Source organism: Canis lupus, chromosome 21, assembly GCF_048164855.1.
Source record: "Canis lupus baileyi chromosome 21, mCanLup2.hap1, whole genome shotgun sequence".
NCBI classification, from domain to species: Eukaryota; Metazoa; Chordata; class Mammalia; order Carnivora; family Canidae; genus Canis; species Canis lupus.
Genome location: NC_132858.1, coordinates 5,306,435 through 5,330,830, shown reverse-complemented (window position 1 = coordinate 5,330,830; position 24,396 = coordinate 5,306,435). Strand labels below are relative to the sequence as shown.

The 24,396-nt window shown below is 36.4% G+C and overlaps 1 protein-coding gene across 1 annotated transcript in view; it reads right to left on the bottom strand.

Moving 5' to 3' along the window:
- TOP6BL (TOP6B like initiator of meiotic double strand breaks) overlaps window positions 1–24,396 on the bottom strand; it is a 102,195-nt gene that overhangs the window by 30,822 nt on the left and 46,977 nt on the right. Inside the window, 5 exon segments of the mRNA XM_072790076.1 lie at window positions 6,281–6,476; window positions 8,443–8,514; window positions 9,098–9,153; window positions 10,334–10,417; window positions 17,603–17,712. Coding sequence (XP_072646177.1) covers window positions 6,281–6,476; window positions 8,443–8,514; window positions 9,098–9,153; window positions 10,334–10,417; window positions 17,603–17,712 — 518 coding nt within the window.

Genomic DNA, 24,396 nt, shown 5'->3' with positions numbered 1-24,396 from the left:
TACCTCTAGCCGCTTTTAAGGTTCTTCATTATTGGCCTTAACCAATTCAATTATAAATGTGTCTTGATATAATTTTATTCATGTTTGTTATGTTTAAAGTTTGTTGATCTTCTTGGATCTGCAGGTTTATACTTTTCATCAAATTTGGAAATTTGGGGGACAGTATTTCCTCAAATATTTTATCTGCCCTCCCTCTCTGTAGGAATCCAATTATATGTCACCAAATGAGGCCATGAGATGTTATCCCAAGTTCAGAGAAGCCTTGTTTACTTTTTTAGTCTGTTTGTTTCATTTTAGTTTCTATTGTTGTCTTTAAGTTCACTAATCTTTTCTTCTGCAATGTGTACATCTGCCACTAACCTCATCTAGTGTATTTTTATCCTAAAAATTGTAATTTCTATATTTAGATATTTATTTGGGTGTTTAAGATTTTTACTTATTTATTCATGAGAGACACAGAGAGAGAAGCAGAGATACAGGCAGAGAGAGAAGCAGTCTCCCTGTGGGGAGCCCAATGCAGGACTCAATCCCAGGACCCCGGGATTGAGACCTGAGCCAAAGGCAGGCAGTCAACCACTGAACACCAAGATGCCCCTATTTTGGGTGTTTGTTATATCATTTGTGTCTTTACTTAATATGTTCAATTTTTTCCTCTCACTTCTTGAATATGTGGATATATTTATACCTGTCTTAATGTTCTTATTTACCAATCCTATCACCTGTATAATTTCTGGGCAGTTCTCATTGACTGATTTTTCTTTCTTTTATTATGGGTCCTATTTTCCTGCTTATTTGCATGCTATATAATTTTTTATTGGATGTCCAGCATAGTAAAGTTTATCTGGTTGAATGCAGGACATTTTTGTATTCCTATAAATGTTCTTGAACTTTTTTCTAGGATACTATAAAGTTACCTAGGAACAGTGTGAGGCTTTTGGAACTTACTTTTAAGCTTTGTTAGGTGGGACCAGGGTAGCCTACACACTAGGGCTAACTTCTCCATTATATTCAGTCAAACTGTTCTTAGCACTCCCAACTGATGCTTTATGAAATACGAGGTTTTACATACTGCCTGGTAGGAACAGAATCCATCCCCAGCTCTGTGTGTACTCCAGGAATTCTCCTCTGTCTGGAGCACTCTCTGTAAATTTGTCTCTTACAGTTCTAGCTGCCTGGACCTCCGTAAACTTTGTCTTCTCAACTCAGAGAGATCCTCTAGAGTCTAGTTGTGTATACCCTCCTTGTGAACTTCTCTCTAGGTAATACAGTGGTACAACACAGGGTTTGTTTCTCCTCTCTCTCTAGACCCACTGTCCTGTACTGTTGTTTATATAATTTGTCCATTTTTTTAGTTGTTCAAGGTAGGAGACTGGATCCAGTCCCTGTTATCTGTTCACGGCTGGAAGTACAATTTCTGAAATCCTCTGACATGATCTCATGGACTTCGATAGTGTCTTTGCTTTCTGGCTCAGCACAAGATATTCAGGCTCATCCTGTACATTTCTACTTTAGGCCTGGAATCAGTCATTCCACCTTTTTAGTGAGCAAAGACAATTAGAGAATACATTCTGGGTACTAGGAGTGCTCATTGCTCCTAAGTTTGTTTGTTTGTTGTTTGTTTAGCAGATAGCGCTAAGAAATACATAATTTCAGAAGTCAGGAAACTTGGGAGTATACATTGGTATCTTCAGTTCCACTTTAAGATTACTTAAAATTTTTTTATTTTAAAATAAAAAAATATTGCTTTGAATTTATACTCATATATCTGCAGTCTTATGCTAAAAATTTTGGTTTCCAACTATGTTATCATAATTACTTGCTTTATAATAAGTATGCATACAGTAATTTCAGTACAATCCCAATGTTATTAGTAAGAATAAAGTCCACTAAATAAATTTCAAGAGTGCTTATACAATCCACTTCATCCTTAGAATATATCCCACCAAGAATATATGTCAAAACATTATGTTCTGGGGCACCTGGGTGGCTCACAGCTTATTAAGCATCTGCCCTCCACTCAGGCCAAGACCACAGAATCCTGGGATCCAGCCCTGTATCAGGCTCCCTGCTCAGTGGGGAGCCTGCTTCTTCCTCTCCCTTTGCCCCTCCCCCTGCTTGTGTTTTCGCTCTCTGTCAAATAAACAAATAAAATCTTAAAAAAAAAAAAAAAAAAAAAACTGTCCTAAAGTCAGTTGAATTCTTCTTACTGTATGAATTATGACATTAATGTATATAGGTATGTTCATTATCTTTTGAGAAATACTTTTATTGGGTATGGGATTCTAGTGTGGTGATATTTTTAATTTCAGGATATTAACACTATTAAACTACTACATCCTGTTGGTATGGGGAAGTTAGCTGTCAATTTGTTTCTCTTTTGAAGAAAATCCATCTTCCTTAGCTGATTTTTCTCCTTATTTTTTATTTTTTACAGGTATAGGTATCTTTTAGTTTATCCTGCTTGATTATTAAGATCTGAAATCTGTTTTAGTTGCTTTAGGCATTAATTCTTCAAAGACGTTCTGCCACATTTTCTCTCTTCTCCTTTGGGACATGGATTAAATGTACATTAAATGGTCTCACTGTTTCTTCTCATCTGTTAACCTCTCTTCGGTATTTTCCATAGTTTTCTCTCTCTCTGCTTTATTTTATTAAGTTTTTGCTATCATTATCTTTTACTTCACAAACTGACTTATACTGTATCTAATCTGTTATTAAACCTATTTATTTTCAATATTGGTTACTATATATTTTGGTTCTACAATTTTTTTGGTTCTTTTAAAAATTATGTCACATTTTACAGTTTACAGTTTCCTGACAGGATTTTTACGGTTGGTTTTCAATTCCATAAGCACAGTAAACATAATTTTTTATTTTAAAAATCAGTGTCTGCTATTACCAATATCTGGAGTTCCAGTGGGTGCTTCTGTTGCTTTTGTTTTTGCGAGCTCTTGTTCATGTTACCTTATCCGCTCTTTAGCCTAGGTGTGGGGTGTGTGTGTTGTGACAGAGAAGAGAGAGAGGAGAGAGAGAGAGAGAGAGAGAGAGAGAGAGAAATGCACATAAGCTAGACACTTTGAGAAAGTATTTGTTAAATAATTTGAAGCACAGATGTGGTTATCTTCCTCTAGGAAGAATTTTTGTTTGTTTCTACAAGGCCATCTGGGAGAATCAGAAATCTAGAATCATCTTAATCCAATTTGAAAGTCTAAGATATTCTAGCCTTCCTAAAATGACCCAAAAACTACATGCAGTTCACTTGAAGGATGGTTTATTTCGGGTTCACCTTATTCCTTAAAGTGTAACCTTTTAGTTATCCCTGCCCAAAATAAGAGGTGCTTTTAACATCACCCCAGCTCAGCAGGCCCTAAACTCTTTGGCCTTCTTGTCCTACATGCATTCAGAAGTGCATCTTAGCTTCTTGGCTGCTTGCTCTAATTTGCAAATGACCTCAGGGCAAAAGTAGCCCCCAGTGCTGGGCCCAAGCTTTCTGTAATTCCTGTTTTCTCCTATGATGGCCCAGAAATTCTTCCCTATTCACTAGCTCTAAAATTCTTTTTTTTTTTAAAAAAAAGATTTTATTTATTTGTTCATAGAGATGCAGAGAGAGAGGCGCAGAGACACAGGCAGAGGGAGAAGCAGGCCCCACGCAGAGAGCCAGACATGGGACTCGATCCAGGGTCTCCAGGATTACGCCCTTGGCTGCAGGCAGCGCTAAACTGCTGCGCCACCAGGGCTGCCCTCTAAAATTCTTTTATGATATTTTAATATTTAATCCAGTACTTGTCCTCAATGGGAGGGTGGGTCTAAATTACCTAGTTTGCCATTTTCAGAAACTGAAATCCTACCAGAGTTTTCTGTTAGCTCTCTTTCTTTTCACTAAAACATCACCTCCCTAGAGTCTTCACTGACAATAATATTCAAAATAATTTCCCTATTATCTCTTTTCTGCTTTATCTTTACTGTACTTATCACTACCTGACATCTATTTATTAAAATGTCCCATTAAGTGTAAACTTCAAGAGGATAGAAAAATGTGCCTTATTCCCTCGGGGGGAATGGAATGAGGGGGAAGGAGAAACTTTTATATTTTACTTTATATTCTTCTATATGACCTAGATATTAAGATTTTAAAATCCAAAAGTCCTTGCATAGTCTTTTTTTTTTCCTTGCATAGTCTTTATCACCATCCTGCTCCTTCCTCCTCCCTAAAGATATTTTCAGCTGACATTTATCATACTATGACCTTGGCCTTCTTCTGTTCTTATTCTTTTTACTCTACTATAACTTCACTTACTCTTATAGCTTCAATCATATAACAACAATATCTGATATTTATTGAATGTTTATTATGTGTTAGGCAGAATGCTAGGAGCTTCACATAGATTAGTATATAATTTTTTTTTAATTTTTATTTACTTATGATAGTCACACAGAGAGAGAGGGAGAGGAAGAGACACAGGCAGAGAGAGAAGCAGGCTCCATGCACTGGGAGCCCGACGTGGGATTCGATCCCAGGTCTCCAGGATCGCGCCCTGGGTCAAAGGCAGGCGCCAAACCGCTGCGCCACCCAGGGATCCCAGATTAGTATATAATTAATCCTAAAACAAACAAACAAATCTCAAAAGAACAGCCATAACAACAATAAAACCTTTGCAAGGGGAAATAAATAAATATACAAAGTATTATTAACTCTGTCTTAAAGCTGATGAAATAAAAACTTAGGCTGGTTGAGCAAGCTGCATAAAGGCATAGACAATTTACCAATACTGGTAAATCCAGTATTTACACTCTTGTGCCATGCTCTAACCACAGCACTATACTATATTTAGGGAAAATGCTGAGGCTCTAAAATTTAGAACTAAATCTAAACACTTCAAAATTCCAGACCAAAATTTCTATTCAGCTCTTGCTATTTTCAAGAGATGTGCTGTAGGAACCATAAACTTAACATGTTTAAAGTGAAGCTAATCTTCTTTACCTTCCAAATCTGCCATTTATGATCTTATGATCTGCATCTTATTGACAGTATTATTATTCTATCAGCCATCTGTGGAAATGTTTTTAAACAGTTTACTGAGATTTAAACATATCACATAACATACAATTCATCCACTTAATGTGCACAGTTAAATGTGTTGTAGTATATTCAAAAAGTTGTGCAATCATCACCACCATCAATTTTAGAACATTTTTATCACCTCCCCCCCAAATCCCCTTCCATCTACTTTCTATCTCTATGGTTTGCCTATTCTGGATGTAGAAATACTTACATCAACTTTGGCCATTCCCTGCCCCTAATCTCTCCCTACCCTAATAATGAATTGATTGCCTTGTTACACTGATTCCTTCCAGTGAAAAGTCACTCTTTTCCATGCTCATCATACTTTTAACTCAGGTAAGGATTATCTCTTGCCCAGGTCACTTACTTATTTACTTAGTGATTACTGACTTCTCTCCTCCTCTCTCATCATACCCCACTGTATGATGCTGCTTGAGACTCCTAAAACATCCAATGGTTTCCTACTCCTTAGACAATGAAGTTCACACTCTTTAGTGTGGCACACAATAGCTGCCATATTCATCTCTCATCTTTCCTGCTTGCACCATTCATTCCATGCTTCAATCATACTAAATTATATGAAAAGCATGTGGCACATATGGCACATTTTATAGTATTCAGTTTTTTTTTTTTTTTGAAAACTTCTAAAGCTCGGCTTTCATACTAGATTTTTGTTTTTATACAAATCATACTGGCTTCTAGGCAGAGTTCATAATGCTAAGGCTTTTCTAGAACTGAGATATAAAAATTCATTTTGGGGGGCACCTGGGTAGCTCAGTCAGTTAAATGTCCAACTCTTAATTTTAGCTCAGGTCATAACCTCAGGGTTGTGAGATAGAACCCTGCACCAGGCTCTATGCTCAGCTCAGAGTCTGCTTGTCCCTCTCCCTCTGCTTCCCCACCCTCACTCACTCTCTCTCTCTTTCAAATAAATAAATAAAATCTTTAAAAATTTCATTTTTCAAGGCAACTAATTTGAAGATTTGATGGACTTGGGACATCTGGGACACCTGGATGGCTCAGTGGTTGAGCTTCTGCCTTCGGCTCAGGGTGTGATCCTGTGGTCCTGGGATTGAATCCCACATCCAGCTCCCTGCAAGGAGCCTGCTTCTCCCTCTGCCTCTGTCTCTGTCTGCCTCTCTTTGTGTGTCTCTCATGAATAAATAAATAAAATCTTAAAAAAAGAAGATTTTATGGACTCTATAATCAAAAGGATATGGAAACTGAAGAAATTCTATTCAGCTGGTTGGAAAAGACCTTGGGGCAGGGACACAGAGCAGCAGCTGGAGTCAGTATCAGCTCTCCCAAGAAGCCCATGCCAGCCATGTCATCAGGGATGAAAAGTATTACTGGATGTCCTAACACAGGATGGATTCTGCTGCAGAGTAATTCAGCTGTACCAAATTTTGGTCTACTGTCAAAAAACAGGTTAGATAAATTTAGCTTTTCTTGCTTTTAAGAAATTATTTTCTTTCTTTTTTTCTTTTCTGTTTTTAAAGTAGGCTCCACTATGGGGCACCTGGCTCGCTCAGTCAGTGGTGTGTACAACTCTTGGAGTTTTGAGTTCAAGTCCCCACACTGAGTGTACAGATTATTTAAATTATAAATAAATAAATAAATAAATAAATAAATAAATAAATAAATAAATAAAGTAGGCCCCACATCCAGATTATTTTAAAGGGCATTTAAAATTCCTTAGATATTTCTAACATATGTGTAACCATATAACTCACCATATCAGTTTTATTGGAATAAGCAACTTGTACCTCATTCAAGGAATCACAAGCAATAGAAAGAGTAGACAAATTGCCCTTTCAGGAATGATATCATGGCTCCTGCTTTTGCTGCCATTAATGCAGTTTTATATTCTCTAAAGTGTATTTCCTTCATTAAAATTACTCTATGGTTCTGAGCATAAGTTTCCAAGATCAAAGATTAGCATGGTGAGGGTAGGGGTGGAGGGGTCTCTAAATCACAGCGGCCTAAAACTAGCTCCTGCTACTTAGATCTGTTTTCACACATGCTACACCTTCCCCTGAAGGAATCTGAGGTCACTGTTTGATAAGAGTAATAAGAAAAAATTAGGACATCTTTCTCTGCTAGAACTTAGTGAAATTTGATATTTGCTTACTTTCCAACAGCTCTTTTCTAAACAGAAAGAAATATTAATGAACCTTTTCCTCTCTTTAAACTGATCAGGTCATCCAGGAAAATATGTCCACAAATACTGGCTCAGAGGCTTAAACTTTTTCAGTAAATCTATGATAATGAGCTGTCTTCTTGTAAGAACTGTATGACAGTAGAGGCCTACTAAAGAAAGATAAGGGGGTGGGGCTTTGTTTCCTGCATAACTAAAAATTATTTTTTTTCTAAAAATTTTTTAAATTCTACTTTGAAGTGTAATTCTGGGTAAGAGTAAAACAAACAAACAAACAAAACAAAAAACAGACTAAAAATCCATGGGCAGTCTCTTCAAGCCTTAAGATCCTATGACTATCAGTTCTGATTTAAGACATACAAATGGGAGTCGAAAACTACTGAATAAATAATAAATTAGTTGGACTTAATAATTAGTTTTTTCTTGCTATAATGCGTGTTCACTTTGGATTCTGAGGTAGGTGGATAACACAGGAAGGCAAGGCAGAGGGTTCTATTCTATTTATTTACCATCTTCTCCATAGAATTTTTTTTATAGTCTGAAGAAGGAGGAGGTAGTGAGAGATGATTTCCAAACATATGCAAAATGCTGGTGCACAAAAAAATAACATACAAAGAATTCCTTTGTGTTCACAGTATCTTTCTAGCCAAGAGTTCAAGTAACCATCTAAAGTCATTCCTCTTGGGGATCCCTGGGTGGCTCAGTGGTTGAGTGCTTGCCTTCAGCCTAGGGTGTGATCTTGAGGTCCTGGGATCGAGTCCCATGTTGGGCTCCTTTCATGGAGCCTGCTTCTCCCTCTACCTGTGTCTCTGCCTCTCTCTCTCTCTCTCTCTCTGTGTGTGTGTGTCTCATGAATAACTAAATAAGATCTTTAAAAAAAAATAAAGTTATTCTTTTCTTCTTATAAATAAGATTGAAATTAGCAGGGTTTGTTTTATTTCATTTACAGAAGAAAATGAGACATGGAAAAGAGAAGGCATATGTCCTTGGGTTAATTAGAATATTATTCAAGGAGCCAGAAATAATAAGAGCTTTTAATACAAATAATTTCAAAGTTTTACTTCTACTTTTCTGACAGAAAATCTGACACCTGGCACTAGGAAATGACGAGTGAGGCTACTTTCAATTTCTACCCACATTCATACATTTTTTTTTCCCACATTCATACTTTTAATAGGTGATTAAAACATGGAAAGGGACAATAATGCTTTTAACCCTTCACCTCACATAATGCCGATAGCTTATAACAAGAGAAATTCCATTTGACAGGTTCAAAGTGGGTTCATTCTTTGTCCTGCAAAGCAAAGAAAAGCTAAGCCGTATTTCAGAGATTCTAAAATCAATCTTTACCTGATACAAATCTTGGACCATGACTACCACACACCCCTCCTCCAGAGATTACTAGAATTCAATAACCAAATAACCAAGGGGAAAATGGCAACTTTTAATATCACCCACTCTAGTGAGAGGGAAAGACATGAAGTGTTTAGATGAATTTACTTGCTTATTAAAAGCTAACATAGAATCAGAAAATGTGGGGGTCTCAGAAAATTAGTTTCAGAGTGACTTTGGGTCAAAAAGCCAAACTGTGGGGCACCTGGGTGGTTGAGCACCTGACTTTTGATTTCAGCTCAGGTCATCATCTCAGGGTCATGAGATCGAGCCTTTCATGGAGCTCTGCATCAGGCTCTGCGCTCAGAGTGGAGTCTGCTTGGGTTTCTCTCTCCCTCTGCCCCTCCCCGCCATGTGCACTGTCTCTAAAACAAACAAATCTTTAAAAAAGGTCAAACTGTGAAGCTACTAGAAATAGGACAATAATGACTGAGAAAAACTATAAAGCCATGGCATAAACTTAAGCCATGGATTTAAGAACTTACCAAAAGATATCCATGGAAAGGACTCCATTCACTTTTACACTAAAATTAAATCTAATCTGCAAAGTAAATGGTATGAGATTTAACATGAACCAGGACATAAATCAAAAACTTCTATACTTAAATTCCAGAGGGGAAGATATTCTTTATATCTCCTTTTTTTCACCTGTACTTTTCCTAAACATAACATAATTAACACAATTAACATTTGTCTGTGCTCAAATTCTGCATCTTAAATATATTAAGTCCTATACTTCATTCCAAGTGGTCATAGATTATCAGGAGATCCTACCTTTTGTTCTCTGTTCTTCACCCAATGTTATGTGTTTTCCCTCTTAAAGGAACTATCAATTTTTCTCTCTTTTTTTCCATTGTTTTTGTACGTAGAAAATTCCATGCTTTTTTCTTTGTTTTTTCTTCCCTGGCCCCTAACTGATTTTTATGTCCTCCCTTCAATTTATTTCACTGTTCTAGTTATTTCCTACCTTTGACTTACATTTTTCTTTCTATATAATATAATGGGTAATAAGGGACTCTGGAGCCAGATTGTCTGAATTCGAATCCTGACTATGCAAGTTACTTAACTTCTGTACCATAGTTTCCTCAACTGTAAAATGGGAATAATGATGATAAAACCTACTTCACAAGGGCTGTTGCATGCGGTGAGTGAATGAGTATGTGTGGAAAGCACTCAGAATAGTGACTGGCATAATTAAGCATTGAGTCCTGCTGACGACAGAAAAAGTAGATAGTTAGCAAGAAAAAAAAAGGAGAAATTATATAGCATACTTAATGTTGTGCACCCCTATAAATATACCTAACTATAGAAATAATAAAAACGATAGCTCTCTAAAGTTTGAAGTACTTTATCAAAATTTCCTGATTTGCTCTTCTAAGTCACTTTGGAAAAGAAGGTGATAGTCAGCAAGGTTTATTATCCAAGTTTAATAGGATAATGAAGTACAGAGGAAAAAAATGTATCTAAACTGATACTATAAAACAGTAAGGAAGTAAAAACAACCCAATGGAAGCTCTAAATCCAAGGGCTCTCACCTATGTCACATGACCAACATCAACACCATGTTAGGGACACAGAAATCAAATCAATTCAATATTAAAAGCTGTAATCATTATCATGAAAAGAAAAAGGACCAACCATATCCTTCCATGTCCTGCAGAGTAGAAATCTCCTGAAATCATATGACAAAAGAAGCATTACTGTGCAAAAGAACAGCTTACCTTAGGGTGTACCATGACAATTTTATGTAAAAAATTCTTTATCACCAGACTATCTGTCATCAAAGTTCTGGGTTTTTCATTAACCTGTAACAACACAACAAAAATATCCACTACACATACACAAACCCAAGAGTACAAATGAGTTAAATTATAGTATCTCTTAGGCACATGGGTGGCACAGAGGGTTAAGTATCAGACTCCTGGTTTCAGCTCAGGTCATGATCTCAAAGTGGTGAGACTGAGCCCCATGTGGAGCTCTGCTCAAAGTCCACTTAATATTCTCTCTCCTTCTTCTTCTGCCCTTCCCTGCCTCTCTAAAATAATAATAAAATAAATCTTTTTAATAAATAATGGTATTTCTTCCTTTAAAGGTAACTTTAAGCTTTTCAGACACCCAAGGGTCTAAAACTTGTACACAAAAGGCAATCTTTTTTTTTTAAGATTTTATTTATTTATTCATGAGAGACAGAGAGAGGCAGAGACATAGGTAGAAGGAGAAGCAGGCTCCATGCAGGGAGCCCGACGCAGGACTCGACCCCAGGACTCTGGGATCACACCCTGGGCCAAAGGCAGACACCAAATTGCTAAGCCACCCAGGCGACCCATGCAAAAGGCAATCTAATAGCTGTCATTTCTCGGGTTAAACTCTTTCTTTTTTTTTTTAAGATTTTATTAAAAAAAAGATTTTATTTATTTGTTTGAGAGTGCGTGAAAGAGCAAGAAAAAACACACATGAACAGGGGAAAGGGCAGAGGCAGAGGAAGAAGCAGACTGCCGGCCAAGTTGGAAGCCTGACATGGGGCTAGATCCCAGGGCCCTGGGATCACGACCTGAGCCAAAGACAGAGGCTTAACGACTGAGCCACCCAGAGGCCCCTTGGTTTAAACTATTTCTTTTTTCTTTTTTTTAAGATTTATTTATTCATTCAGAGAGAGAGAGGCAGAGAGAGAAATGGGCTCCATGCAGTGAGCCCAACGCGGGACTTGATCCCAGGTCTCCAGGATCACGCCCTGGGCTGCAGGCGGCGCTAAACCGCTGCGCTACCGGGGCTGCCCAGTTTAAACTATTTCATGGAACTACAGGAGATACATGAACAAAGATCAGAGGAAAATCCACAATATCAGAACTACCTTTTGGAATAAATTTAACAGTAATTCAGATCAGAGCTAAGAAGAATAACTCTATCTTGCTCTACCATCCTCATGTGAGTTGATCTGTATTAAGAAGAGAGTGAAAGGGGGCAGCCCCGTGGCTCAGCGGTTTAGTGCTGCCTTCAGCCTGGGGTGTGGTCCTGGAGACCTGGGATCGAGTCCCAGGTCAGGCTCCCTGCATGGAGCCTGCTTCTCCCTCTGCCCCCCCACCCCCTCTGTGTGTCTCTCATAAATAAATAAAACCTTTTTAAAAAATGGAGTGAAAGGAGCAGACAACTAAAAAGAACCTATTTTTAACATCAATCTATTTATCTAAACACTTATTTTTTAGGAAAAGTTGTAAAGCAAAAAAATTCACAAGTCAGAAGACATGTGTTCCAGTACTGGCTCTGTATAAATTATTTAAGTAACCATGAAAAAAAAATCACTTAATTGTTCTGGGATTTATTTACTAATCTGTAAAACAGGGATAAAAGTTACCCATTCTACTTCACAGAATTGTTTTAAGGATCAAATAATAGGGACGTCTAGGTGGCTCAGTGGTTCAGCGTCTGCTTTCAGCTCAGGGAGTGATCCTGGAGTCCCGAGGTCTAGTCCCAGCATCAGGGTCCCTGCTTGGGGCCTGCTTCTCCCTCTGCCTATGTCTCTGCTTCTCTCTGTGTGTCTCTCATGAATAAATTTTAAAATCTTTAAAAAAAAGGATCAAGTAATAATCTGAAAGTATACATTATACATGGCAACAATAGTAGATATCACTTGTTGAATGCCTACTATGTAGCAAGCATTGTGCAAGTGTTATATCTCTTATTACCTCATAACAATCCTGGAAGCAGATATTACTATCCTTTCTTTGTAGTTTTTTAAAAATATCTTATTTATTTATTCATGAGACAGAGAGAGAGGCACAGACACAGACAGAGGGAGAAGCAAGCTCCTTTCAGGGAGCCGGATACGGGACTCGATCCCCAGGCCCAGGCAGAACTGAAGGCAGAAGCTCAACCACTGAGCCACCCAGGCATCTCTGTAGCTTTTTTTCTTTAATGAGATTCAGAGAAATTAAGCAACTTGCCTAAAGTTACTCAAGCTGTTCAGTGATAGAGCCAGGATCGGACCCTATCTGTCTAACACCAATTGTCCATGCTCTTTCCAATATACTCAGATACCTCCCTACAAATATAATAAAAATTTATAATCTAATGAAAGCTTTCTCTAGTCCAGAAATGGAGCTAACATATCCTACTTATATCACCTCATTTACTCCTCAGAAAAGCCCTATTAGATACTTAAAACCCACATTTTATGGATGAAAAAATAGAGTCTCAAAGAGATCAAACAATTTTCTCAAGGTTACCTGATCTGGCTCCAAAGCTTTAGTATTAACCACTTTCCTAGAATGGTTCACTATATTTAATACAGTGTCCCTAAAACCAAAGTTAGAAGGAGTCTTCTAGAAAGTGGAAAAGTCTAGGAAAATGAGAAGAAATAGAGTAAAAAATCAGTAAGTTCTTATTGATGACTCAGAGAATACAGACCCATGTAGGTACATGTTAAAGAAAAAAATCGTCCCAGACCTCAAAATATCATAACACAATGAAGAAGAAATGGAAAGAATAAATTATTGTAATACTTTTTCTAAGTACACTGAAAATGAGATCAAGAATTATGCAATGAGTGGGGAAAATTAAATTATTATAGAATCATTACAAAAATATCAGAAAAATGGATGGGAATTATTATAAAATTCTGGAAACAGATCTAGGATTATTCATATATGTAAATAGTGGTGATTAAACAGTAGCTGCAGCATACACCTCACAGCCACATCCTTCATTTAAAAAATTTTACTATGGGACGCCTGGGTGGCTCAGTTCTCAGCTCAAGTTTTGATTTCAGGGTTGTGAGTTCAAGCCCTGGGTTGTGCTACATGCTGGGTGGGGAGGCTACTTAAAAAAATAACTTAAAAAATAACTTTATTATAAAATGTTCAAATAATAGAAAAGCAATGATCTCTTCAAAGCATTTTTTGTACTTAGCACTTCCAAAACAACTTCTTGGAACAGTTTCAAACTTCTGTAGCCTTGGTTATTATAGGGTACATCACAGAAAGGGCTAATTATATCTAGCAGTAAGTAAACCAAGTAACTAAAGATTCCTTCAGCAGCTACCAGAGAGGCTAGAATTAATAAATGATGAGAGCTACCACTTACTGAACACCTGCTACATGCCAAACAGTTTATATGCAAGCAGGAAATATTCCCATTTTATTTATGAGAATAATGAGACTAAATAAGCTGTTTAATTTGTCCACAGTCACACATAGCTAGCTAGTTAAGTGGCCGAACTGGAATTCAAACCTAGATCTGACTAAATTCAAACCCCACATTCCACTACGCAATACTGTTGCTCCAAGATAATTCATTATCTGTGCATATAGGTTGGTGAATTGGACATTATGTAATCTATCATTACTTTTATGGAGTCTGATAGGCAATACTTATGCAAACTACTGAATTACCCACTCAAGACACTTAATGGAGTTTATTATGTACCTGAGCTTACAGAGGTAAATAACACAACCTCTGAGTTTGAAGAGTTCACAGTTAAGTAAACCAAAAGGCAAATAAATAATTTATATGACAGTATGAAAAGTCCTATGATTTACATATATAAGAGATGCTAAAGAAAAAAACAAGAAGGACTGGCAGATAAAGTGATCTAATATCACACCAGCAGAGGATAGTTAACATGAAGTAAATAGCTCCTTTTAAAATCTACTCATAAATTACTGAGAGAGAGAGAGAGAGAATGAACAAAATGTATGTGTGTATATCTATAAGGTCTTTTACAGCCTTTTAGAGTTGGGTATTAGAAACCTAGTACCCCATCTTGACATACATATAGAAGCAGGGAACTTACTTAAGTGTTATTAGGAAAACATAGATGCTGCCAGCCCTGGGCAGTAGAAATCACTATTGAATCATATGTTCCAGCCTTCACCTTTAAGTATAAATCTAAATGTATCACAGATAATTTGAGCTGTTTTATATTTCAAACTGAACCTAGGTTTTCATGGGCCCTATATAACTGTCTAGAGAAAAGTCAATCACTGCCTCTGTCTCTTCTTGCCTCTAGTTAAATAGATATAGAAAGAAATATAGACAAATATGAAGATATGTTTGTAGGTATACATGTGTATCTCTATAAATTTTATTATTTAGTATTATGGCAAAAATTAATATAAAAATGGGTAAAGTCTCAAGATTTTGTAAAACCAAACTATTTTTGGAGGGACATGTTACCCTGCTCAATGGACCCCAAGATTCAAGGCTAAGTCTGAGCATAAACACAAGACTTTGCATCTCTTCTAAATGAAGCTTCAGTATTCCCTGCGATTAGCTCTCCTTGCATGTCCAAATCAGTGGATCATCTATTATAGTTTTTTCATGGATGTCTCCACTGACTAGCCTCCACTATGAACCTTGATACTTGATCCTTCTCCCCATTTGAGGTATATAAGTTGTTCACAATCTCCCCTTCTTCTTTTCTCACTCTCTTCATTCAAATATCTTTTAAATAGCTGCAAGGTACTAGAGACAATGAGATGTAATGGAACAAATGCTTTCAGGGAACTCTTGGTCCTATTCTGAGGTCATACTGTTCTTTGCTGCTCCTCATCTATCGCCAGCTGACTACAGGCACTGAGCTCATGTTTCCTCTGTACTTTAAGATCTGCCATCAGCTGGGCTGACTTCCACATCCAAGTAGATGGCCTGTCTAAGCAACAACTTAATCTCACAATTTCCTGACCTCTTCAACTCCAATAACCTTGACATCCACGCATTTCCAGCCACCTATTTCCATGGCCATCGTTTGGAACTGTACCATTCTAAAAACCTGAAACTGAAATGCCTCATTCTTATGTGAAAAGATGCACACCAAGATGTTAACAGTGGCTATCATGATTAAGTCAAATTATTTGTGTTCTAAATTTTCCTGAGGGAAACAATAAGACAAACTTTATCAGTCTGAAGACAAATTCCTATTCTTTCAAGTCTCTGAACCTGTAATGCCCAGAAAATCTGTTTTCAGTCTCATCAAGACCCCTTGGCCACTTCCCACTGCGTTAGGTACCTTCTTCTATGTTATACACCCTACTCTATCATGACACATATTACATTATATTGTAATTATATGTTTGCTTGTTTATCTTTTCCTTTAGGAACTTGGAATCAAGTAATGTATCTTGGGACTCTGTACTTTCAACATCTACTACAGTGAGGCTGACTTGAACAAACACAGAATATATATTTCTGTGTGAGTGAATATATATTCAAACAGACCTGATTAAAATGAGTAAGATTTTAGTTCAAATTCTAATTCTGTCACTTAACTTTCATATGACCATGGAAAAGTCCTTTGAATTCTCTGAATCTTAGTTTTCTTGTATCTGTAAAATGGGGAGATAATCCCTGTTCTATCTACTTCACAGAGTTGTCAGGAGGCTTAAATAATATATATAAAAGTTAGGGATAAAAATTAAAGAAAATGTGGTCTATATATACAATGAGTATTACTGAGCCATTAGAAATGACGAATACCCACCATTTGCTTCAACGTGGATAGAACTGGAGGGTATCATGCTGAGCGAAGTAAGTCAATCGGAGAAGGACAAACATTATAAGGTTTCATTCATTCGGGGAATATAAAAAATAGTGAAAGGGATTAAAGGGGAAAGGAAAGAAAATGAGTGGGAAATATCAGAGAGGGTGACAGAACATGAGACTCCTAACTCTGGGAAATGAACAAGGGGTAGTGGAAGGGGAGGTGGGCAGGGGGTTGGGGTGACTGGGTGACAGGCACTGAGGGGGGCACTTGACGGGATGAGCACTGGACGTTATACTATATGTTGGCAAATCGAACTCCAATAAAATAAATATACAAAAAAAAAGATCAGTTTAGACTGGTAAAACACATGATCTCATTTTCTAGAACTGCTTTTCTTGGTTCACTGGAAAAAAACTTTTTTTTTATTGCTACTTGACATTAATAGTTTCAGAGCTGACTAACCATTAATTGCTCTAGATTGTTTACCCATCATTCCCCTAAAGAAGATAAGGCACAGCCAGAGATATCTATTGTCGTAATACTGCACCCATTTCCTTTGAGAAGTAACATATAATTGTCCAAACATGAAGAAAGGCCTCCCAAATGCTTCTTCGGAGAATGTTTAAAGCACTCTAATTCCTTATGTTTCCACAAACTCAAAGGAAACAAAGATAAGGGATCACAGAATTGTTAAAGGGAATGGAGAACTCAACTGTCACTCTTATAAATCTGTGCTACAAATAAATCAATAAAGATCTTTAAGCCAACCTAATAAAAATTATCCAAATAGTATCTGCACTGAGAATCCATTTTTATTTTCTTTTTCAGGAGATCCAAATTCAAACGACTGCTTGTTTCGGTGGTTCTTAAATTCATCTGCACATTAGGAACCATCTGGGATTTTTTTCCATCTAGGATTTCAAAAATATCCCAAAGCCCAGGCTGCATCAGTATGGACTGAATTGTGTCTCCCAAATTTCACACACTGAAGCCCTAGCTTCCTATGTGACTGTACTTGGGGATAGGGCCTTAAAGATATTTAATTAAAGTTAAATGAGTTCATAAGTGTGGAACCCTAATCTGATAGAACAGTAGTCCTTATAAGAAGAGGAAACTCCAGAGAGCTCTCCCTCTCCACATACAGAGGAAAGGTCATATGAGGAAACAATGACAAGCCACTTTAATCTTAAACTTCTAGTCTCCAAGAGTATGAGGAAGTAAGTTTCTGTTGTTTAACTACCCAATTCATAGTTTGTTTTTTTATGGCAACGGAGCAAACCAATCCAACACCCTAGACCAATAAAATCATAATCTCTTGGAGCAGAACACAAATACCAATATTTTGGAAGCTACCAAGTGTTTTAAAATCTGTACAGAGAAGTTCAGGAACAAATGCCTTATTTCATTTTAACTTAGAACTATGATGTACCTAGGTTTTTCTTTACCATTACTAGATTTGTAGAAAAATAAGAATTGAGACATCTGTAATTTATAGAACCACAACAAAACCTGCCTCAAAAATCATCTGGAATCTTGTTACCCCTGATATGTCCTGAGAAGAGCTGGGTTCCTCTGAAGACCAATTCAGCTTTGCAGAGAATCCAGGCAATATAGATTGTATTTCTGTGTGAGAAGAAATGGCGACAAAAGAAAAAGCAGTTTGGATAAGCACCAGAGTTTCTGGAATTGTTTATTAAACTGATGAGCCAAGAAGGCATTTCCCTGATGAAAAGATTATCTGCAAAATTTAAAATATGACTGGAAATGGCTATGCATCAGCAAATTGCTTGAATATTTAGAATTACTTTATGGGGTTGAGACTTTTAATCTCAGGTTTTCAATTTTTCACATTTGCTAAATCAATTTGTATTTTCAGTTAATTTCCACAAGGTCATGTCCAAAGCCAGAAATCTTCAGTGCTGATAACTCTAACTTATATTCTTGTATTTTTAATAAAATAATTTATTTAACAAACACAAAGTGAGCTAATTTAGAACTAAAGCAGAGAAATTCAAGAATGACCCTCTCAGGCATTTACCTAACACAGTATGTTTATTAATAAGGCAGTCTTTAACAAAGTAAAGCAAACTATTGATATTTTAATTCATAAATTAACCACTTGGTATAGTTACATATGTAGACTTAGAACTATCTTTCCACAAAGTGCCAGTGGGTCCTGCATCATCAAAACTTGCATCATGGTTCTTCCTTTCTGTACCTTGGCACTCATAAAGGAAAAAAACAAATCTCCCATTTTATAAAATGCTATCCCTTATTTCCCCTCTACAGTACTATTAAAATAGAGAACCACAAATGAATAAAGATAGCTTGCAGAGACTGCAAGCTCTAACTTGTAAATGAGGTTGACAATATTGCTATTATACAAGAATTCAACTTCAAAAACCTATTTACAAAATACATCCTAATAGTGCAACTTTCTCCTACAGCATTCGTATTACATACCTAATAAAGCTTTAACCATCTCAAAAAGTATGAACATTACCAAGATCAAGTACTAGCTATCATTCTTAATGGGTAGTATTTTCCTTACCCTTATTTGTTTTTCAAGTGTATTCAGTCATAAAGCATGGAATAATATGGCTGCAAGGTTACGCTACACTTAAGTTTAGTGCACTTGGCACTGAACCAAGATGCCTTGCATCAATCTTCAGTTTTACCAGTGACCAACTTACTGACCTAAGGTGACTTTCTTTTTACTGTGACTAAATTACCTTTCTGTGAAATATAAAATTTGTTCCTGAATCTTATTTTGTCTTTGAAGTATTGATACAATGCAGAATGGGGAAAACGTGTAGATATGTGAGAAGAAGCCTTGTTAATAATAACTAAATTCTGCAGAAATCTTAATAAGAATTTAAATAAAATGTGTAGTGAGGGATCCCTGGGTGGCGCAGCGGTTTGGCGCCTGCCTTTGGCCCAGGGCGCGATCCTGGAGATCCGGGATCGAATCCCACATCAGGCTCCCGGTGCATGGAGCCTGCTTCTCTCTCTGCCTCTCTCTCTCGCTCTCTCTCTGTGACTATCATAAATGAATAAAAAATTAAAAAAAAATGTGTAGTGATTTGAGGGAAATCAATTTCAATTGCCTCACTTCATACACAGACACACACACACACACAAAGTCCAGATTGATTGACTAGAGTTAAATATGAAAAGTAGAACAATAAAACTAAACAAAAGTCTTCTATTTCAAGGTAAATTGAGCATATGTTGAAACTGCATCTTCCCAAACACATAAAATGATAAAACAGATATTTTAAAGTTTTTATTTCGATTCTAGTTAACACACAGCATAATATTAGTTTCAGGTGTATAATATAGATTCAACCCTTCCATACAGCACTCAGTGCTCATTACAACAAGTACACTCCTTAATCCCCATCACCTATTAAAACAAGTGTTTTTAAAACTTAATAAATACATAGCACGATGAGAAAGAGAGAGAAATCCTTATAGATCAGAAACGGAGAGGTAAATTTCCCTCATCTTCAGAAAGGAAAAAGAGAGAGAATCTATAATAGTAGGTATGGACCGAAGATGCACACCGTATTTGGGGTTTGAACTAGGGAAAACATATGGGGCTAATACTGCAACAGCCACAGGTTTAAGAGCAAGATCCATACAGGCCACACATAGGAGATCTAAACAAACATGAACAGAGGCCAGAGATTTGCCATCTGCCTACCAGAGAGTTGGTTAGAGCCAAGTGATGCTAGTAAGAGCATCAATGACGCAGGTTGAGGGCCTTAGAGCTATGTCATATAAGTGGAAATAAGATTCAGAACTATATAATTTCTTAAGATGTAAACGCATTGTATCTTGCCACTTAAGCAAAATTTAATCCTATATTATATAGGATTTATATTACATTATATAGGATTTAATCCTACACATATATACATATACATATATATGTACATATACATATATAATCCTATATATATATATGTATAATCCCGTATATGTAAATATAAGATTAAGTTTTGCCATATAAATAAACATAAATCTATATACATATACATATACATGGCTCAGCAACAGAAAACCCCCTACTGGAAACCTGTCAATGCAGGATGTGTTCAAAACAAATAGATGATGGACAATTAACTCTTACCTAAAAGTTACCAACCAGGAATATGGATACAAAGGAACTGTCATGCACTGTTTGTGGGAAAGTAAACTGGTATAGCCACTGTCGAAAATAGTATGGAGTTTCCTCAAAAGATTTAAAATAGAACTTCCATATGATCCAATAATTCGACTAATGGGTATTTATATAAAGAAAAGGGAAAAATTAATTCAAAAAGATATATGTACCCCTATGTTTATTGCAGGATTATTTACAACAGCTAAAATAGAGAAGTGCCCATTGATATATGAATGAACAAGAAGATGTGGTACAAGCACACACACACACACACACACACACACACACACACACACACACAGTGGAAGATTACACAGCCATAAAAATCATATCTGGGATCCCCAGGTGGCTCAGCGGTTTAGCGCCTGCCTTTGGCCCAAGGCGTGATCCTGGAGTCCCGGGATCGAGTCCCACATCAGGCTCCCTGCATGGAGCCTGCTTCTCTCTCTGCCTGTGTCTCTCCGTTCTCTCTCATGAATAAATAAATAAAATCTTGAAAGAAAGAAAGAAAGAAAGAAAGAAAGAAAGAAAGAAAGAAAGAAAGAAAGAAAGAAAGAAAGAAAGAAAGAAAGAAAGAAAGAAAATATTCTCTTCTAAAATAAATAAATAAAATGTAATGTTTAAAAAAATCATATCTATTTGTAGACAACACGAATGGTATTCTGCTAAGTGAAATAAGTTAGACTGAGAAAGACAAATACCATACGAATTTCACTTATAAGTGGAATCTAAGAAACAAAACATATAAATAAACAAGCAAACAAAAGAATCAGACCTATACATAACAGAACAAACTGATGGTTGCTAGAGGGGAAGGGGATGGGAGATGGGCAAAATGGGTGGTAGAGAGTAACAGTTACAGGTTTCTGGTACAGAATGAACAGGTCATGGGAATAAAAGGTTACAGCTTAGTGAGTATAGTCAATGATGTTGCAATACTGTTGTATGGTGACAGCTACATTTGTGCTGAGCATGGCATAACATATATACATGTTCAATCACTATACTGTATACATGAAACTAATATAACACTGTGTCAACTATACTCAATAAAGTTTTTCAAAAAATAATATATTGCCATCAATTAAACAGAAAGATTAAGAGGGGTAAACCCTGTTATAAATCTTGGAAATTAAAGATACAGTATTTGAAATGAAAATGTTACAGAAGGCATATTAGTGGCTGTAAAAGAACATACTTAAAGGAAAAGGTAGTACCTGAATCTTTCATAGCAGCACAATTCATAGCAGGCAAAAGTGGAAACAACCCAATGTCCACCAATAATATACAGATTAACAAAATATGTGATATTCTTCAGCCACAAAAATAAATTATTGTTACCTGCTATAAGATGATGAATCTGGAAAACATAATGCTTAATGAAAGAAGCCAGGCGAAAAAGGCTACATATTGTATTATTTCATTTATATTTAATGTCCAAAATAGGCAAATCCACAAAGATATTAAGGATTTTAAAAAGTCATAAACATTAAAAATTTTAAATAAGAAATATTTGGATATTAACAGATCCAGAATAAATAATTACTGAGAATTATCATAAAACAAACACAGATGTAAGTACTATTTGAATAAATGTACCAAATGTCAAGCAGGATAAATTTCTTTTAAAAAAGAGGCACGGAAAAAAAAAAAAGAGGCACGAAAAAAGTTACACAGCAGAACATATCACAATGAAACCCAGAATAACAAAGATAAAGAGAAAACTGTTGAAACTACAAAAGAGAAGGAAATTATCCCAAAGAAGCATGAATTAGACTTCTCATCAGCAACACTAGAAGCCAGAAGATAAAATTAAGTACTATTGTCAAAGACCAGAAAAAAATTAACTTTCAATCTGGACGTTTAGGAAAATCAAATTACCATTAAAGAATGAGAAACTGTAAATATTTATGTTCTACAAGCTCTTGATGAAAAAGACCTAAATAAACCAAATAAATCAATATAACCACTTAAAAATGACTTTAAATTTGCACCTTTTTGGGGCAACTGGGTGGCTCAGTCAGCTAAGCATCTGCCTTTGACTCAGGTCATGATCCTAGGGTCCTGGGATCAAGCCCTGCATCAAGCTTCCTGCTCAGTGGGGAGTCTGCTTCTCCCTCTGCCTCTCTCCTTGCTCATGTTTTTTCTCTCTTTCTCAAATAAATAAAAAAAATATTAAAAAGAAATTTTCACCTTTTTGCTGAGATAGTGGTGATAAGGAAGAATGAATATATCATCAACAATATCAAACTATCTCTTCATGCAACTCTTCAACTGTTAAAGTAGAAACATTTCAATCATGTGGCAATGTAAACATACATCAAAACAACATATTGGAACTTCTCTTTCCAGCAATGATGAAATAACAGGTACCAAATCAGCCTCCCACCAAAGGCTACTATAAAATTGGGTAAAACATATGAGTCAGTTGTTTTCAGGCACTGGATAAGAGCACAGGTCTGTGATCCCTGACAGAAGGCAAATTCCTGAAGTGAACCTACAATTGCCCTGGATATCTGCCTATGGAAATTTTCTCATCCACTAGCAGGGACCTAGAGCCCAAACAGACTACAGTGGTTCCAGTAAATTGAGGAGACACAGAACAGAGTTCAGAGTTGCAGAAGTACCTGGAATCTAGTAGGGTGCACTGGAGGAGAGGAACTTCTACAGAAGTGGGTATCGAAAGTCTGTGTGGGAGGTCCCCATGAGTCCTTGGTCAAAAGCTGGACTATGCATGTACAGGTGGGATTACATAAAATCTCCCAGACAGCAGTGGCAATGGAGATTGGAATACCAGCGGTCAAGCAGTACTGGAAAATGTTGGCCTTCAAGTCCAATCAGAATGGAGAGACCTTGATAAAACTGATGGTGTCTAACTAAGATGCCAAAAAAAGGTAAGGCTTGGGCAGCTTGGGTGGCTTAGCAGTTTAGCGCCTCTTCAGCCCAGGGTGTGATCCCAGAGTCCAGGGATCAAGTCCCACATCCGGCTCCTTGCAGAAGCCTGCTTCTCCCTCTGTTTGTGTCTCTGCCTCTCTTTCTCTTTGTGTCTCTCAAGAATAAACAAAATCTTCTTTAAAAAAAGAATTTAAAAACAAAAAACAAACAAAAAAACAAAACCCAACAACAATTTGTGGATGAAAATCTGCTCTTGATCTACCCTATTAAAAAAAAAATCTACCCCTCCTCTGTAGATCTTAAGACTCTAAGCCTTAAAACTCCAAGTCTTAAGATCTACAGAGGAGACAGTATGGAGGTTTAGTAGTATCAAGTTAAAAGAGTTTGGAAAATGACTTGGTTTCTACATATCAATTCTATAAAATGTACAAGAACAAGCTAACACAAGGTTAAGGTGATTAGCCTACTAGAACTGCCTGCTAGAACAAAAATCAACACTCTTCAGCGGTAAAACAGAATATAATATATGAACACAGTACCCAATATAAAATTAAGGATTTACTAGACATGCAAAGAAAAAAAAACAATAAAAAACCAAGCCTGTTAATGTTACATTTAGGAGAAGCTTTAAAGCACATACTATTATTAAAATGTTCAAATACAAAGGTGGTTTAAATAAGTCAACTGATACGAAATATCAGCAGAGAAGTATACACTGTAAAAAAAAAAAACAAATGGAAATTCCCTAACTGAAAAGCTCAATAAATGAAATGAAATTTCTGGACAGTTTTAATAGATTAGATATGAAAAAAATCAGTAAAATTATAGGAGACAACAAAAATTATCCAATCTGAACAACAGAGGAAAAGAGATTGAAGAAAAATAGAATCTTAGAAATCTATAGAACAATATCAACCAGTTACAGATATGTATAATCGGAGTTCCAGAAAGAAAAGAAAGTAGAATAGGACAGAAAAATATGAAAAACTCATGGATAATTTTTTTAATTTGATGAAAAATATTAAGATGTGAAAAACTCAGCAAACCCCAAGCAGGATAAATGCAAAGAAAATCACACCTAAGTACATAATGGTCAAAGTGATTTAAAAAAAAAAAAAGATAGAGAATCTTGAAACAAGCTGGGGGGAAACGCACATAATACATACAGAGCAACTATAATATGAATTACACTGACTTCTTCTGAGAAACAGTTGAGGCCAGAAGACAATGGAGTGACATCTTTT